The 15,652-nt window shown below is 61.3% G+C and overlaps 1 protein-coding gene across 9 annotated transcripts in view; it reads right to left on the bottom strand.

Moving 5' to 3' along the window:
- Nucleotides 1-15,652, bottom strand: part of TSC2 (TSC complex subunit 2) — a 38,504-nt gene that overhangs the window by 2,827 nt on the left and 20,025 nt on the right. For 2 of the 9 annotated variants that reach the window (XM_082431998.1, XM_082431990.1), the window contains exons 20-36: nt 14,644-14,766; nt 14,023-14,157; nt 12,399-12,588; nt 11,445-11,538; nt 11,124-11,226; nt 10,767-10,861; nt 9,490-9,618; nt 7,892-8,056; nt 7,590-7,742; nt 7,337-7,449; nt 6,577-6,792; nt 5,030-5,233; nt 4,251-4,319; nt 2,850-2,980; nt 1,443-1,942; nt 1,103-1,178; nt 752-838 (exon numbers count right to left, since the gene is read on the bottom strand). In XM_082431998.1, coding sequence (XP_082288124.1) covers nt 752-838; nt 1,103-1,178; nt 1,443-1,942; nt 2,850-2,980; nt 4,251-4,319; nt 5,030-5,233; nt 6,577-6,792; nt 7,337-7,449; nt 7,590-7,742; nt 7,892-8,056; nt 9,490-9,618; nt 10,767-10,861; nt 11,124-11,226; nt 11,445-11,538; nt 12,399-12,588; nt 14,023-14,157; nt 14,644-14,766 — 2,583 coding nt within the window. The remainder of the gene's footprint in view (nt 1-751; nt 839-1,102; nt 1,179-1,442; nt 1,943-2,849; nt 2,981-4,250; nt 4,320-5,029; nt 5,234-6,576; nt 6,793-7,336; nt 7,450-7,589; nt 7,743-7,891; nt 8,057-9,489; nt 9,619-10,766; nt 10,862-11,123; nt 11,227-11,444; nt 11,539-12,398; nt 12,589-14,022; nt 14,158-14,643; nt 14,767-15,652) is intronic. The other 7 variants (XM_082431991.1, XM_082431992.1, XM_082431993.1 and 4 more) reach the window with 7 other exon arrangements.

The following is a 15,652-nucleotide window of genomic DNA, read 5'->3' as shown; positions in this document are numbered from 1 at the left end:
TCATTCAGGGCGAGGCAGCTTCATTCTCGTCGTTGCCCAGCTGTGTCACCCCGCTCCCCCACTCTCTCGTAACTAGCCTGCCACTAAACTGGGCCAGCTCAGCTTCAGAACACACCCAGAGCCCTCGGCACCCCTCTGTCCCCGCTCCTCCAACCTGCCTCTCACTCCGCCCACTGCCCCACCTCTGCCGGTTCTCAGCCTCAGCCGGAGGGTGCTTTTGAGACTCAGGTCGAGTCAACTTGAACCCTTCGCTCGGAACCACCTGAGGCCCTCCCGTCTCACTGGGTGCTGTCCGAGTTCCCGCCACAGCCCCACTGCTTCCTGCCCCCACCGCCCACACCACGCCCGGCACCCCTCCCCTCTGCGCCGGCCCTGGAGCGCACTATGCCGCCCCCACCTGCATGCACACTCGCCTCCCTCACTTCTTCCACGCCTGCACTCCATGTCACCTCCCTCGGGTCAGCGACATGAAAAGCGTGCCGCTCACACCTGCGCAGGCTCCCTGGACCCGCCACCTCCTCCTCCTCCTCAGTCCTCGCCACTCCGTGCACCACGTGCTCACACACTACCTGTCACTCTCACTCCTGGGTCCCTGGCACAGAGCTCAATGGGCACCTGACACCCCAGCGGCCCTGCAGTGACCAAGCTCTGCGGAGGACAAGGCCCCAGACCCCCACCCCCACCCCCGGTGGGGTGGCCGCCCGGCTCTGCCCAGCATGTAGGCTGGCCCCTGCCAGCCTGGCAGCCTCACCTGGCCTTCTCCCACGTACAGGACGGCGATCTTGTGTGTGTCATACGATGGGATCTGGTCAAGGAGCTGCACTGACCGCTCAAAAGACTGTAGCCACAGAGCCCTGCCTGAGCCCAGGGCAGAGGCTGTCCCCTACCACCAGCCCTGCCCAGCCAGCCCCAGCCCAATGCCTGTCCAGGAGAGGCCTCTCCTCACGCAGGCGGGTTACCGCAGGCTGCCGTGGGGACCTGAGGCCGTAGCCCTCCATGAGCCTGGGCTATAGCCCCCACTGCCCAGCCCTGGGGCATCATCCCACTGTGCACCCCCAGCCAGGCTCCAGGGGGACCCTAAGGGGAGAGAGGGCCCGCCTACCTCATTGGGCAAAAGGATTGGTTTGTTGGACTCATCACCAAAGAAAGGTGAGTGGTAGAGCTGCAGGAACACAAAGCTGCAGGGGAAGAGAGATGATGGGGGCTGGGCTTGGAGCTACACACCCAGGGCCAGAGTCACAGCCAATACGGTCACAGCCCATGTGGAGAGCAGCAGGGCCTGAGCCTCATCACCCAAGGAGCTACCCTCTCCTGTGGCTCCGACCAGCCAGGGGGCAGAGGATGTGCAGACCTGTACCCCAGCCTGCTCTGCCCTGGGCCCCTCAGGCACCACGTCCCCACAGGGAGCATCCAGGCACTCCCACCAGGAGAGCAACGCTCACCTGGGGTTGATACCCGGCACCTTCTCGGTATTGGAGGTCCCAGCTCTGCTCTTGAAGGTGTCCCTCTCCACCCTCTTGCCCCTGCGTGACGGGGCCGAATCAGAGATAGTGTAGCCTCGAGGCCGCAGCCCACTGGGGGAGCGGGGACAGCTGGAAGGCAAGGGACTCTCAGGCTGGGTGGAACCCTGGCCCTGGCTCTCTTCGCCTGGGGCTGACCAGGCAGCACCTTCCCTGTCCAGGATCCCTGACTGTGACCGGGCCTTGGCCTCAGGGCTCAGCCGGCCGACATCAGCCTTGTCCCCAGGGTCCCCAAGGATGTCCTGCAGGGTCTGTAGTTCAGGCGATGAGCTTGACTTGCTCAGGGGCTGCGAGGGCTGGAAGGCGAGCTCCACAGAGGGCCGGGAGCCCTCAGAGGAGACGGCCCGCTCGATGGGGATCCCCCCAGCAGCCAACTCCTCGGCGTGGAATGACTTCTCCTCCTGGCTGGAGGTCGAAGATGACTGCAAAGAGCGTATCCAAAGAAAATCTTCATCAAGAGGCACCACTGAGGGGACTTCCCTAGTGGCGCAGTGACTAAGAATCCGCCTGTTAATGCAGGGTACACAGGTTCGAGCCCTTGTCTGGGAAGATCCCACATGCCGTGGAGCAACTAAGCCCGTGCGCCACAGCTACTGAGCCTGTGCTCTAGAGCCCGCGAGCCTAGAGCCCGTGCTCCACAGCAAGAGAAGCCACCACATTGAGAAGCCCGCGCACCTCAACGAAGAGTAGCCCCCCCTCGCCGCAACTAGAGAAAAGCCCATGCACAGCAACGAAGACCCAACACAGCCAAAAAAAAAAAAAAAAAAGACAATGAAAATTCAATATACTAAAAAAAAAAAAAAAGAGGCACCACTGAGCCCACCTGGAGGCAACAAGTCCCCACCCGTCCTCCAGCCCAGGGCCATGGAGCTGCCCAGCACCGAACTGATGGTCCCCCCATGCCCCGAAAGCACCTCCCTGTGCCCCACACTCAGCAGAGGAGACAACAGCCCCACAGACTAAAGGATACCAGCAATGAGAAGCTATATTCCTGGGTAGACCACTGGAAAACCCCACACTGTCTTACAGCAAGGACTTGGTAGAACATCTAGCCGTTTTTTTTAGATAAGAAAAGGCAAGGGGATGGGGTGGGGGGGACAGTGGAAAAATTTTCTAGAGTTCAGAGCAAATCAGTGATGTGCCACAAAGCTTAAGGTGGAGGTCCCGCACCTGCCCCCACCCCCGCCTCAGCCCCCGCCTCCCACCCGACCCTCCCTCTCCCTCTCAGTAGCTGGGCTTGAGATCTAGAGGCCCGCCTGGCAATGGAGGTCCAGATGGCAAGCACCGACAGGGACCCTCAGGCCAGCTCTGGTCCCCGGCTGCACTCACCCTGCTGAAAGCTTCAGTGTGCCGATAGCTCCCGTCTGTGCCTAGGGTTGCCTCAAAGTCTTCCAGTTCGGGGGGATCCACTGGCAAACTAGCCTCGCCTGGACTTCCCTCCTCCAGAACTACCGCAGAGTCTGGAAAGACACACACGGTGCTGCTGGGTGCCGGCCCGGCCGCCAGGAGCTCACGTGGCCTCAGGGGTACCAGCTTTCCCCCCACGAGAGGGCACAGCGGCCCCCCCAGCAGGGCCAACCCTTCCCATCGAGCCAGCTGGAGGAGGGCACTCTGAGCGCCCTGCGCCCTGGGTGTGAGCCCTGACACAAGGTGTCTCCTACATGGGCTCCCAGGGGTCAGGATGAGAGGACATCTGGCTCCTCTAGTCCCCACCTACCCACCCCAGTGTCCACAGAAGCCGCCTCTGCTCCTTCAGCAAGGCAGGTGGGCAAGCGCAGGCCGGACCCCCATGAGCAAGCCGCTCCACCCCCCCGCCCCCACCTGAGATGGGGCCTCGGCTCAGGAGGAGGGCATGCCTACACCAGCCCTCAGGAACTGGGGAGAAGCCAGAGCTCCTCCCTGCTTGGCCCTGGTTGAAAGACTGCAGCGGGAAAGTCCCTGTGTGGGAACACAGGCTCGGGAGCCATTCTGGAGAGTGGAGGCTAGCCTTCCGAGTCCAGGCCAACTCCGAGCCCGGCGCACTTAGGAGAGAGCATGACGCCCCCAAGCCGCGTTTCCTGTGCCAGAGCCAGGGAGAGGGGGGTGAGAAGCAACCGAGTTAGCGCCGCCCGCACGCAGCCCCGCACACGCGCAGTCCATTAGCCGCCCATGAGAGCCCCTCTGCCACTACACGCTCCTAGCTGGCTCCTGCCCATGCAGTGGGGCCTGGGCAGCTGGAGCCCCGAGCAGGCCACACCCTCCCTGCCGGGGCCTGGGAGCCACGGGCCAGAAGCCGGTCTGCAAGGCCCTCGGCCAGCCCACTATGAAAGGCAGACACGTCCCAATTTGTGGGTTCACAAAGCCAGTCAGACCACCAGAGGCCGGGGCAGGGGCAGCTCGGCTGAGCCCCCGAGCCAGGCTCGCACCCCAAAAGCTATCCTCTGTCGGCCTCTGGGGTTCAGTTGCCCAAGGTCACCTCCTCAGGCCTGAAGAAGGGGCTGGGAGGGCCTGTCTGGCTCAGGAACAGAGCTCAGCCATGAAAGCGCGAGACAGCAGGGGTTCCCGCTGGCAAAGCAAACACATTCGGCACCGACGTCCTCATGCGAGTCAGGGCCCTGCACCCAGAGGGCGACGAGAGGCTGAGGTGCCATCATGGAGGGGTGAGTGGATGAGGGACGATGAGTCAGCATCTAGAGGGCAGAGTGGTGCTCTGCAGCAAACACCGCTTTCCTTAAAGAGACGCACGAATACCTGCCCAGGAAATGCTCCTGTGCAGCTTTCCTTGGCAACTGGACTGGTACAGGGAGGAGAAAGAGGCCACTGCAAGGGAAACCGTGAGCGGCCAGTCAGCAGAAGGAGAGACTACGCACAGGTCGAGCAGAGAGGACAGGCACCACTAGTCCTGCACAGACCCGGAGCCTGGAGAGAGAGAGGGGAGGGCCAGCGATCGGCTGGAGGGGTGGGTGTGGCACACACGGGTCCCAGCTCTCCAAGCTGCTGGAGCGGACATCTGGGGCGAGGAGTGCATCCCTCCTTCTCATGAGTAGAGGTCCTCGGCCTCTAAGTGTCATCTGGCCACAGGGAAGGCCGGGGGTTGAAGGACAGCACGGGCCCAGCTGGGCAGGGCCATGAGAGCGCAGGCAGGAGCAGGCAGGCTCAGGTGTGCTCGGCGCATCCAAACCCAAACCCAAACCTAAACCCAAGCAGAAGTGCGGCGGCTTCCTGGAACCCCTGGCACCGGGCATCCCGAGGAGGGTACAGAACCAAGGCCTCGCCTGGCCCTGCCCGTGTCCACCCCATGAAGGGCAAGCTGAGCAGGGCCTCGAGCCCACCGATTCATGGTACCGCGTCTCCAAAGAAGAAGGTCGCCCCTGCAGGAGCAGGCCCCGCTCTCTGGAGATGGGCGTCCCCCAGCAGCCAGCCTTCTCCCAATGCCTGAGGCTGGCAGCACCAAGAAGGCTCAGGACCCCATCCCAGGCGCATCTGCCATCAGACAGGGCACACCAGGTGGGCGAGAGGCCAGCGCTCACCTGTGTTAGAGCGTGGGGGTGGGGGGGGCTTGGCTGAGCCGGCCGCCGGCACCGACAGCGACTTGTACAGGGCTGTGTCGCGACGCTCCTTGAAGCGCTCGGCGGCCATTAGGGCATTGGACAGCTCCTGCAGGGGCGTGTTGTTGATGTCCGAGGAGAAGGGGCTGAGTGGGTTCTCCAGGCTCATCAGCCAGCTGGTGTTCCCTGCAGCGGGGCAGCCAGCACCCCACAGGGCTCAGGGCTCAGGCCCAGCACGTCCGAACAGCCATCCCCTCCCGGCCCTCCCCGGGCAGCCCCAGCCACACTGGCCTTTAGGGAACATGCCTCGTGCTCCACCAGGGAGTAACGGTGGGGGGACCAGGCAAGGCACGCCCCTGGCCTTGCCCTGACGCTCCCACCCCCAGTCCTCCTGCCCCAGGCCCTGAGGTCAGGGCAGCCACCAGTGGTCACTGGCCTCAGTGACAAGCACGAGGGGCCCTTAGCTCACAGCACCTGCTGCTCCAGGGCAGTTCCCACACTCAGGACAGGCTCAGCCAGGCTCAGGGCCAGAGGGGGAGCAGCCAAGGCAACTCAGCGCAGCAGACTCCTCCCCAAAGGGGGGCTCTGGGTGGGGCCCAGAGAGGCTTCTGGGCTCTGTCCACTCTCCCCTCCAGGCCCAGAGGACCACGCTTGGACTTGACCTTCCTCACTGAGCAGCCTCACATCCCAGCATCTCACTAGACCTCAGTCCACCTCCTCCCAGCCCACCTGGTTTCCTGCCTCCCCCACAGCCATTCCCTCACAGGAACCGGGAGGACTGGGCTAACACACACGAGGAGGCTCTCCCTGCCCCGACCCCCACGGCCCCACAGCCTGGCACGCAAGGCCTCCATGGGACCAGCACCCCATCCCTCTCCTCACCACTCGGTCACCACTGGCCCCACACTGCACCTGAGATGCCTCCCAGGCTCTGGGCCTTGGCTGAAATGCCCCTGTCGTGGGCTGAGTTGTGTCCCCCCAAATTCACGTGTTGGAGCCCTAACCTCTGGGACCTCAGAAAACGACTGCGTTTGGAAACAGGCTCTTTAAAGCGGTGATTAAGGTAAAATAAGACCGCACGGACGGACCCTAATCCATTCTGACTGGTGTCCTTAAAACAAGATTAAGACACAGACGGACGACCGCGTGAGAATGCAGTGAGGAGACGGCCGTCTAAAAGCCAAGGAGAGAGGCCATAGGAAAAACAAGCCTTGCCGACACCCTAACCTTGGACTTCCAGGCTCCAGGGCTGGGAGGAAATAAATTCTGTTGTTTAAGCTGTCCAGTCTGTGGTGCTTCATTATGGCAGCCTGAGCAGACCAGGACAGACCCTCTCCTCACTTAGCCATGGGACCTCCCCTCACTGTTCCTCTCTGGGGACTCGGCTCAAAAGTCACCTCTGAATTGCTCCTGTGGCCCAGTCTGCCTGCCACTGGCTCCTGTGTGTCCAGAGCCTTTATGTAACTGTCCCACACTAGGGGCTGACAGCGGCCCAGGCCAGCTGAGCGCAGGTCCACCCCCCGGGGTACCTGTGGGCCTCCGGACCAAGATCTCCGCCCAGCCCTGGGTCAGCAGGGGGACGTAAGCCGCCAGGTTTGTCTTCTCCTTCTGCGCCGGGAGCTGGGTGCTGGCTGAGGCCTTCTCGGGCTTGCTGGGTGGAGCAGTCTGTGAGCCTGGGGAAGCGGGGCTGCCAGGAAAGTGGGAGGCTGGAGCATCCAAGGCACCAACTCGAAGGCCATGGCCCCCTGAGGAGAAGGAGAGCAGGAGGGCTGGTGACCACCACTGCCCAGTGGAAAAGCCACTGGCAAGGCCTGGCTGCTCCACCTGGGGTCTGGGCTGGCCAAGCCCTGAGCTAGTGCCCAGAGGCAGCTCGGTCATCCCCAAGCATGGCCCACTTCCAGTGTCAGTGTCAGCCTTGACGGACCCAGGGCAGCAGGAAGGGCCCCCATCACCTGCCCCATAGTCAGACCATGGCTCATTTCAGCTACAGCAGAGTAAAAAACTCCAGGGGTGAGCTGGGCTGAGGGCCAGGGCTGCTGAGGGCTCATAAGAAACACTGACCACAAGAACAGGCCCCCAGCGGCAAGGGGGCCTTGTGCCACAGCTGCACAGAAGGTCATGTCCCCCCCGCCCCAACCCCGTGACGAGGGCTCACAGGCAGCACTCTAGTTATTCAGAAACTGGAGCAGGCCTAAAGGCAGCCACCTTGATCCTCAGCTCCCAGGACCTTCCTGAGCACAGGGACTCGCAGAGGCACCCAGGAGGGAGGCAGGGTGGGCAGAGGCTCACCAGACATGGAGCGGACCCGGTCCCGGGCTCCACGGCACACCTGTTGCCCGGCCTGGGACTCCAGCTTGGCTGGTGCCTCCTTTGTCTGTCTCACGTGCACACTGGGATCAGAGCTGAGGACAGAAGGGTCCCCGCAGAGCGTGACCAAGGTATTCCATGGGCTCCAGGCCAGCATGACACTGTCTCTCATGCAGGCCTGGGCTCAGGCCAGCCACCATCAAGGCCAGGCAGGCAGGGGCAGAAAAGTGGTCACCTCAACTCTGGGCCGCCCTGCAGCTCTCCTGAGTCCAGGCCCAGCAGAGACCGGGTCCCAGTCCCCACGCTCGTTGTCACGGTGACAAGCTTGTTCCCAACCAGCCAGGTTTTGGTCCTGCCACCCGCCAGGAGGAACTCTCCCACAGGGGACCTGAAAGCACAAGAGTGTCGGTCAATACCTCGCCTGCAGGAAGGAGCCCCGTGTGCCACTCCTGCTGCCCCTTTGACCAAGTGCAGTCACAGAAGATAAGCTAGGCCCTGCCCTCTGGCCCTGCCCCAGTCCTGGAGCCCGACTCGCACCTCTTGGGGACCGCCGTGAAGTTGGAGAACACGTATCTGGCCATCATGTCCAGACACGTCTCTGTGAGCTCCAGGTGGAGATTTTTCAAGTTGTCGTCAGCCTGGGCCATTGAGTTCTCATCTGCAGACCCCAAGCTGGCGCTCGTGAGAGATGTCTGGATCCTGCTGGAGGGAGGAGCCACGGCGAAGTCAGGGTGCCAGGTGGGGGCCGAGCCATCTACCACCAGGGCCAAAGCTCAAGGCATGCAGGTGCTGAGAGGGCTGCACTCAGAAAGACCCGCCAGGGCGTGTGGCCAGTCGAGCCACAGCTTGGCAAACCGAGTGGACACATCATCCCAGGGGGTGGGCAGACAGGGGCTCATGGGAGAGACCCAGGCCTGCTCATCGGAGCACAGGCTTAGGAGACGGGGAGAGACAGGCTGTCCCCTCACCAAAGCGCAGAAGAGTCAGGTGATGGCTTTGTGGCAGAACAGTGTAGTCATGCAGAGACATGGAGACCACAGGACACACAGACAAAGATTGCATTCTGCCCACAGGGCCACCTCCCATGGAGGACAGGAAGGGTCTGGGCTTCGTGTGAGGCTCTTCACCCACACACTTGGGCCGCCCCGGCCCTGCCCCAGTGACCAGGAGGAGGGGCTTGTGCAGGTTTCACTCTGATACAAATTTCATACTCCCTATGCCAAGTTTTGCTCATGATAAAGAATTTGTTGGAAAAGAGCTGAAAGGGGAGCCTCACTGACCACTCCCCAACCCCAGCTCCCCCCCAGGTCAAACCCCACTTGGTAGAAGCCAGCCTGAGGCTGGAGCCCCAGACAGGCGTCAGCAAGGGGGTGGGTCTCCGAGCTGTGGGACGCTGAGGCCTGAAGGAGCTTCCAGGTGAGGAGACAGTGCAGCCTGGCCTGTCGGCACGAAGCAATAACTCCCCCCCCCCAGAGCCCACACCTGCACCCGGACATAGCAGGGAGAAGTGATGAGACTGCACCCCTGGAGAGGCCAGGCCTCCCCTGCCCGGCCTCTCACAGGCTGGCCCCCAGCCCACTGCCCTACACAAAAGCCCCCATTCCCTCTCAGCTACAACAGAAAACAGACCTTTTCTAGAAAAAAAGCTCAAGAAGAAAGTCCACTAAAGAGGATATGAAAGAAAAGCCGAACCCTGGAGAGTGTGTCCCCACCTGACCTGCATGGGCGCTGCTTTCATTTGCAAAGGCCCTTGACCTCCAGGGACAGGCCTGTGGGTGCTGCCACTGGACACCCTCTATCTCACGGTGGTCACCCTGCTTTAGGCTCCCAGGCCAGCCTCTGAGGATGCTGTGCAGCCAACCCGCGCCCATACGAGGCTTGGTGACAGAATGCAACCTTTCCACCCCTCTCCACCAGGCTCCCCAGGCCCAAGGGCAGGGCTTGGCAGGACGGGCCCCTGCGGCCCGAGGGCTGTCACTTGGGCTCTCCTCCAGCTCTGGCCAGGGAGGGCGTGGGCAGGAGATGAGGTCATGCAAGCAGCCCCATGCACCGCCACCCGGGTGCTCCCGCCTGGCAGCGCCACTTCACGGGCCAAGCTCCAGGGTCTGAGCCCCCCACCCAACAAAGCCCACTACCTGCGGACCACATGTTCAGACACACTGATGCTGCGGCACCGGAAGGCATCGGCTGCAGAGCTCTCCTTGAATTCTTTCACGGGTGGAGAGTTATTCAAGCCTTGTTTGGGGGGTCTGGCTATCCTCAAACTACCAGGTGAGGAAGGAAGGCCCAAGCCCCAGAGAGCCCAGCTCCCGGGAGGGGAAAACAAGCCATTGGAGGGATGAGGAGGAAAGGTCACAGGCCACAGGGTCAGGATGGAGAGCCCGCGGGTGAGATGAACAAAAAACCATGCCAGAGGCCAGTTAGCAGGGGGAAGAAACAGAAAACAAAAATGCATGAAAATACATCTTGTAAACATGACAGAAAAAGTAAGGTTTCACGCATGATACCAAAACAAAGAACATTAGTGCAAACTAAACGTGTGTGGATCGCACCGCACGGCAGATTCCAGGCTGTGCTGACCAGGCGTCCCGCCCACCCGCTCGGGACCAGGTGCTGAGGCCCTGAAGGTCACAGCTCAAAAAGAGGTCAGTTCTTAGCTCAAGGCCCCGGCCCCCAGCCACCAGGACCTTGAGAGAACAGCTTCTGACTTAGGTCACACTGACGTGGTCATTCTGGAAAATGCCGTATTCCCACCTAGGGAGAGCCAAAAAAGCTTGGATGGGAAGGTGGGGGACAGGAAGGGGGGCAGTCGTTCAAATGAAATGCAAACGAAAACACAAGGCCTAGCACGGCTCTTCTCAGATTTGGCGAAAGCGGCTGTGATGAAGAAGAGCGTGTCCCCCATTAGCAATGGGCTGGGCGAGAGCTCGGGGGGACAGGCCACCCTGGCCCGAGGCTGGGCATCTGTGGACCCTGGATCCTCCCATCCAGGCCAGGTGTTTGGCTTCTCAGGAGTCAGCTGCCCTGATGCAACCCTGGGCTTGTTCAGCGGAGTCAGTCCCAAAACCTGATGCCCTAGAACTAGCACCTCAATCTCTAACTCAGCAAATCTGTACTCGCCCGTCACCCAGGCAGGATTGGCCATGACCCAGCACACAGGCTCCACAACACCGCAGGCCACAGCAACCGGCTTGCTGAGGAGCAGCGCTGGCCTCTCCAGCCATGTGTGGGGCATTCGCAGCCTTCTCAGGCCCCGCCCTGCTTCACAACCCCAGGGCACCTTGGAGCCCAGCACGGTCTGAGCAGGGCACGCCCTCAGCCCCAGCCCGTACGCACCATGCCGACCACAGGCCACAGCATGCGGGCCTGCCCTGCCCCACTGACACTAGGCCCACCCACGCAGGCCCCGCACCTCTTGGGCCTCTCGTTGAGACTGGTGCTCCGTGCTCTAAAGCTGTCCTTTTCGGGGGTGTCATCAAAAGACAGGAGAACGTTGGAGCGCAGACCCTGGCAGAGTGGAGCAGACCTGAGCCGCAGGCCAGAAGGCACTGGCCCTCCAGGCACCCACAGGCTTCTTCCCCCCACACCTGCCAGCCCAGGTACACTGTGAGCCTGGGATGAGCTACAGGCCCAGGACAAGGGCGGCAGAATTGTGTCCCAGTGGCAGCCCACCTCTCTCTCCCCTGCCCGTCACCCTGATCCAGCCATGGTGAGCCAACGGCAAAGCAGGTCCCGGCCCTAACAAGGGACACGGCCTCCGCTGGCTTACCTTAGTGATATAAGGAACAAAATCTTTCCGGAAGGGCAGGCGGCACCTAATGAACCACATGGCTATGACGTGATGGGCCAGGCACACAATGTACTGATTGAACCTGCGACAAGAAGAAAAGAGAAGTGCTGGAGGTCCAGCGTGGCACCCGAGGGAAATGAGCCAGGAGCTAGGGGTGCAGATCAGAGGTGCTATGGCCACAGGGAGCCTGTGTGGCTTTCTACTCCGAGAGGCCTGGCCTCCAGCAAGCAGAGGCCTCCAGCTGGCCTGGGCCACAACCAGGAGGGGCAGGGTCTCACAGGGATACAAGGCAGCACTTACTTGGAGGGGTTGGTATACGGCAGGGAGATGGCAAACACACTGGCGTACTGCTCTGCTGCGAAGTTCCTGTAGAGGTGAGGCAGCCTGGCCAGAGCTGCAACACCAGGAGACAGCCAGTGAGGGAGCCCAGACGGGCCTGGCAAAGACGGGCCCACGGCCACAGCAGGGTGGGGTTTGCCAGAGTCCTGTGCTATGTGTCTAAAAAGCCAGTGCAGCTACTCCGACCCAAGAGGGCGGCAAAGCAGTGAAGGTCACAACCCACCCAAACAGGACCTTCCCCTGCCCCTGGGCCTCGGCCCCCTACTCCAAGGGCTGGCAAACTATGGTCCCCAGGCTCAATCCAGCCAGTGGCCTCACTTTATGACCTGTGAGCTAAGAATGGTTTCTACCTTTTCAAAAAGTTGTAAGCAAAAAGAACAGGCAGCCAAGGCATATCACACGTGGCCCTTTACAGAAGCAAAGCCCTGCCCTGCTCCTGTTGTCCACAAGCCTGAGGGCCTGCTGAGGGCCAGACATGCATGAGGTACTGGGAAGGAAGGGGCGAGCGGGGCACCCCGAGCTCCTGGACGTCACAACCTGAGGGGTGAGCAGAGCCCCTCCAAGTTGTAGTGTGTGTTGAGGGGGGACAGAGAGGAGGCTCTAAGAGCCAGGCCGAGTACAGGGACCAAGGTCAGGCAACAGGAGGCTTCTGTGCCATTTAAACTGACACTGAGGGGAGGAAAGAAGCCAGCCACTCAAAGGCCAAGAAGGAAAGCATTCAAAGCACAGGGGCAGAAGGTACAAAGGCCCTGAGGCAGCAAAGGGTGGCCCACGGAGCACAGCATGCCTACAGGCAGCCAAGGTGAGGTCTGAGAAGGCAGCACGAGTTATTTCAGGCAAGGCGCAGCCCCAAACTCAAGGTCCACCTCACTCACACACACCCAGATACACACGTGCAAAGCCACAGATGCTTACTCGACAGGAACTCGAGGAGTGGAATGGCCATGCTGGCCGTGGCTGAGATGTGCGTGAGCTTCACAACCAGGACAGGCAGCGCCTTGATGATGATGTCAGGCATCTCCACGCTGCAGATGGCCAGGGCCACCACGCACTGGCTGGCGCAGCGGTAGATGAGGCCTTGCTCCAGGCAGTACACCATCTCCCGCTGTGGGACAACACGGATGCCTCAGACCAGGCCCACCACAGGCTGGCCCTCTGTGCCCCGCCCCTGCCCACAGAGAGCCGTTCTGGTGAGCCAGGGCCTGGTCTCCCCTCCACCACTCCAGAATGTTCTATAGAGGAGAAGACCAAGACCCAGAAAGGCCAAGTGCCTTATCCCAGGTCTCAGGCACTTAAGCAGCAGAGCCACCAGCAGCTGACCCCACCTGAGCCAAGGGGACAGCAGGGCTGCTCCGGTCAAGGTCTTCCTGACACCTCCCCACACACCCACACAGGCGGGGTCCCAGGTCCCCAGCCCACCCTGGAGCCAGGACACGCTGGGGTCATCACCCCCTTGGTTCTGGAATCCCCAACTGATTGGCCTTTTGGCAAGGGGAGGATCTGCCTAACACAGCAAGGCCGCCGGGCCCACACCAACCCTGGGCAGAGTCCCCCATGAAGATGGCTCAGCTGTGCCCAGCAGGAGACAAGCGCCATCTCAGGCCACAGCCTCGGGGCAAACCACCTGGTAGCTTAAGGCCCCGTGGATGATTCTGATTTCCTGCAGCCAGCCCCACCCCTTGGAAACACTTTGGGCCTTGAGGGTTCTCGGGGAACCTTCAGCCCAGTGTGGCCAGCTACCCCTTTGGAGCACAGCCAGTGAGAACCAGGCCAGGCCACACAGGAAGAGCTGGAGCTCACACTCACCCCAGGGGTCGGGGTGGGCAGTGAGGTGGGGGATGGCAAGTCGAGTGTGAGTTTCCAACAGCACTTTGATCAAGAGCATGGGCTCACCGCCCAAACAGGACTGAGTCTGAGTTTAGGCCTCTCGCCTTGCTGTGACCTTGAGTGGGCTACCTGACCTCCCTAAGACTTCTGTTCCCTGATTGATGAGGGCAGAGTGACAAAGAAAAGTATCAGGAATTTAAAGAGAAAGTAAAGGTGATGGCTCATTGCAGACCTCCCACCCAGCAGTGCAGAATTAAGAAAACAGGCATTACTGCGTGTGCTTTTTGCACCTGATGACAGAGTTGGAGGTAGGCGGAGGGGGGGCCCTCTGCCCGGCTGCTCTGCCTCTCAAAACAGGCTCAGCGCCACCAAGCGGCTCAGCACCTATCCTAAAGCTGTAGCAAGGACAAGCCAGGCAATGCTCTTAGAAAGAAAATGGCACTGCATATGTGTGGAGGGGGGATATTCAAGCACTTCATTAAGCCCACTCCTCCCTGAGAGAACTCAGGAGCACCAGCGAGTTCAAACGTCCACGGTTCCAGGCTGGGCCAGCTGGCAGGGGTGCACTGGCCACATAGGGAAGCAGAGCCAGCTGCCCTCGCCCTGGCCCAATAGCCACCCGTTAGGAGGAAAACGCTGGGCCCCTTTGGCTGAAGCAAGCATCCTAGGGACCAGGCTTTCAAAGCTCAACCATCCCTCTCCCATCTGGTACCTGTCTGGTTTTGTCCAAATAGTTATGGTAAGAAATTAACGCTGTCAGCACGGGAACCACAGCGAGATGCAGGTCGGTTCTGGAGAACCCTTCTGGGGTGCTTCGGAGCCGCTCGAGGGTCTTGGGACCTGAAAGCTAACAGCCAAGGACCAGATGTGAAGCCCTGCCCGGCAGCTGGGTCAAGCTGGGTGGCCAGGGGGCACGGGTGGCCCCTGAGAATGTAGGCCCAGCGGGAGAAGGGGTCAAAGCCCAAGGACCTTCCTACTTCCTGTTCTAGCCAGCAGTCTGCCTTCTCAGAGAAGTGGGAGGCTGCCCACTGATCCGCCAGGGAGACAGACCCCGGGGAGGAGGAGGGGGGAAGGAGTTAAGACCCTGCTCAGTTCTGCAAACTCGAGCCTTTCACTGAGGCCCCCAATCCTCTGCCCGAGAGTTGGGATGGGAGGACAGGCTCCCAGAGGCACCATCTGCACTCCAGCCGGGGTCCGAGCCTCTGAGGGAAACAAGTTTGCCTCCCAGGCCTCGGTCTTTCAGAGCTGAGGAACTATGCTGTGGCCCCACCCACCACACAGGCCGCGGACCCGCCGTGCACGACGCAGGAAAGGTCCAAAGCAGAAGGCGCACCATGGAGCAGAGGGCGGCAGATAGCTGGTCAACACTACACGGGGAGGTGAAGATGAGGACCTTGTAGCGCAGCGACTCAGGCAGCTTGCTGAGCACCAGCTTCAGCACCTTCCAGTCAGTCTCCTGCAGAAACAGGGAAGACGGGGTCTCAGGGTTGGAAGCTTGGTCTGGGCAGCAGCAAGGCCTCAGACCTGTTCTCCTGCTCTCCACACAAGCCTGGGCCCTCAGTCCCTGCAGCTCGGGGAGCAGATGCCGCTCAGAGAAAGTCAGCCCTGGACAGCGGCCGCTGCCTCCAAACGCCAGGCAGGGCAGGAGGCCCAGCGCAGCACCGCCCCTCTCCTCTCAGCAGGACCTGGAACTTCTGCACGCCAGCTCCATCTTCCCCACCTGCCCAACGGTGATCCGAGGATGGCCTACCAAGGGCACTGGACCCAAGGGGCTCTGACGATGCCCGCCCAGAGCACAATGAAGATGGATCTGGAAAGAAGCTACTGTACTAGCTTAAAGAGAAGCAAGTATTCCTCAACGATCCATGAGCCCAGATACCTGCCACAGGACCAAAGTTGACCCAGAGCCACAGCATTGAGGACAGGGTTGTGGCCTGCACGGACCTTCCCTGGTGAGCCCTCCCAATCTCCACTGGGGCGACCACTGCCCATAAACTACACCAATGGCCAGGAGTCCTAAAAGCCTTTCCCCAGATCCCACCTGTGACACGGAGACCTTGAGACTCTCACAGGAAATCTCCGACAAACCCCTTTAATGCCAAACCCCGGTACCCCTGGGGAACCTGCTACCGCCTCTCCATCCAGCTCTGCTTCCCCACCCGTGGCCCCCGGGAGCGCCCCCCAGCCTATTCCGGGCTGCCCAGCCCCGCCTGCGGCACAATGCTGACCAACCCTCCTCCCTCATTGCCCCATTGGGGAACAGGCCCAAGCTCCTCCACCTCCCACCACAGGGAACTTACCTCCCCTACTTCCAGGCTTTGCTTACTCCTGCCGCTGGAATC

This window comes from Balaenoptera physalus (genome assembly GCF_965194825.1).
Source record: "Balaenoptera physalus genome assembly, chromosome: 16".
NCBI classification, from domain to species: Eukaryota; Metazoa; Chordata; class Mammalia; order Artiodactyla; family Balaenopteridae; genus Balaenoptera; species Balaenoptera physalus.
Note: the sequence above shows the minus strand (reverse complement) of the source record. Positions and strands in the feature narration are given on the sequence as shown.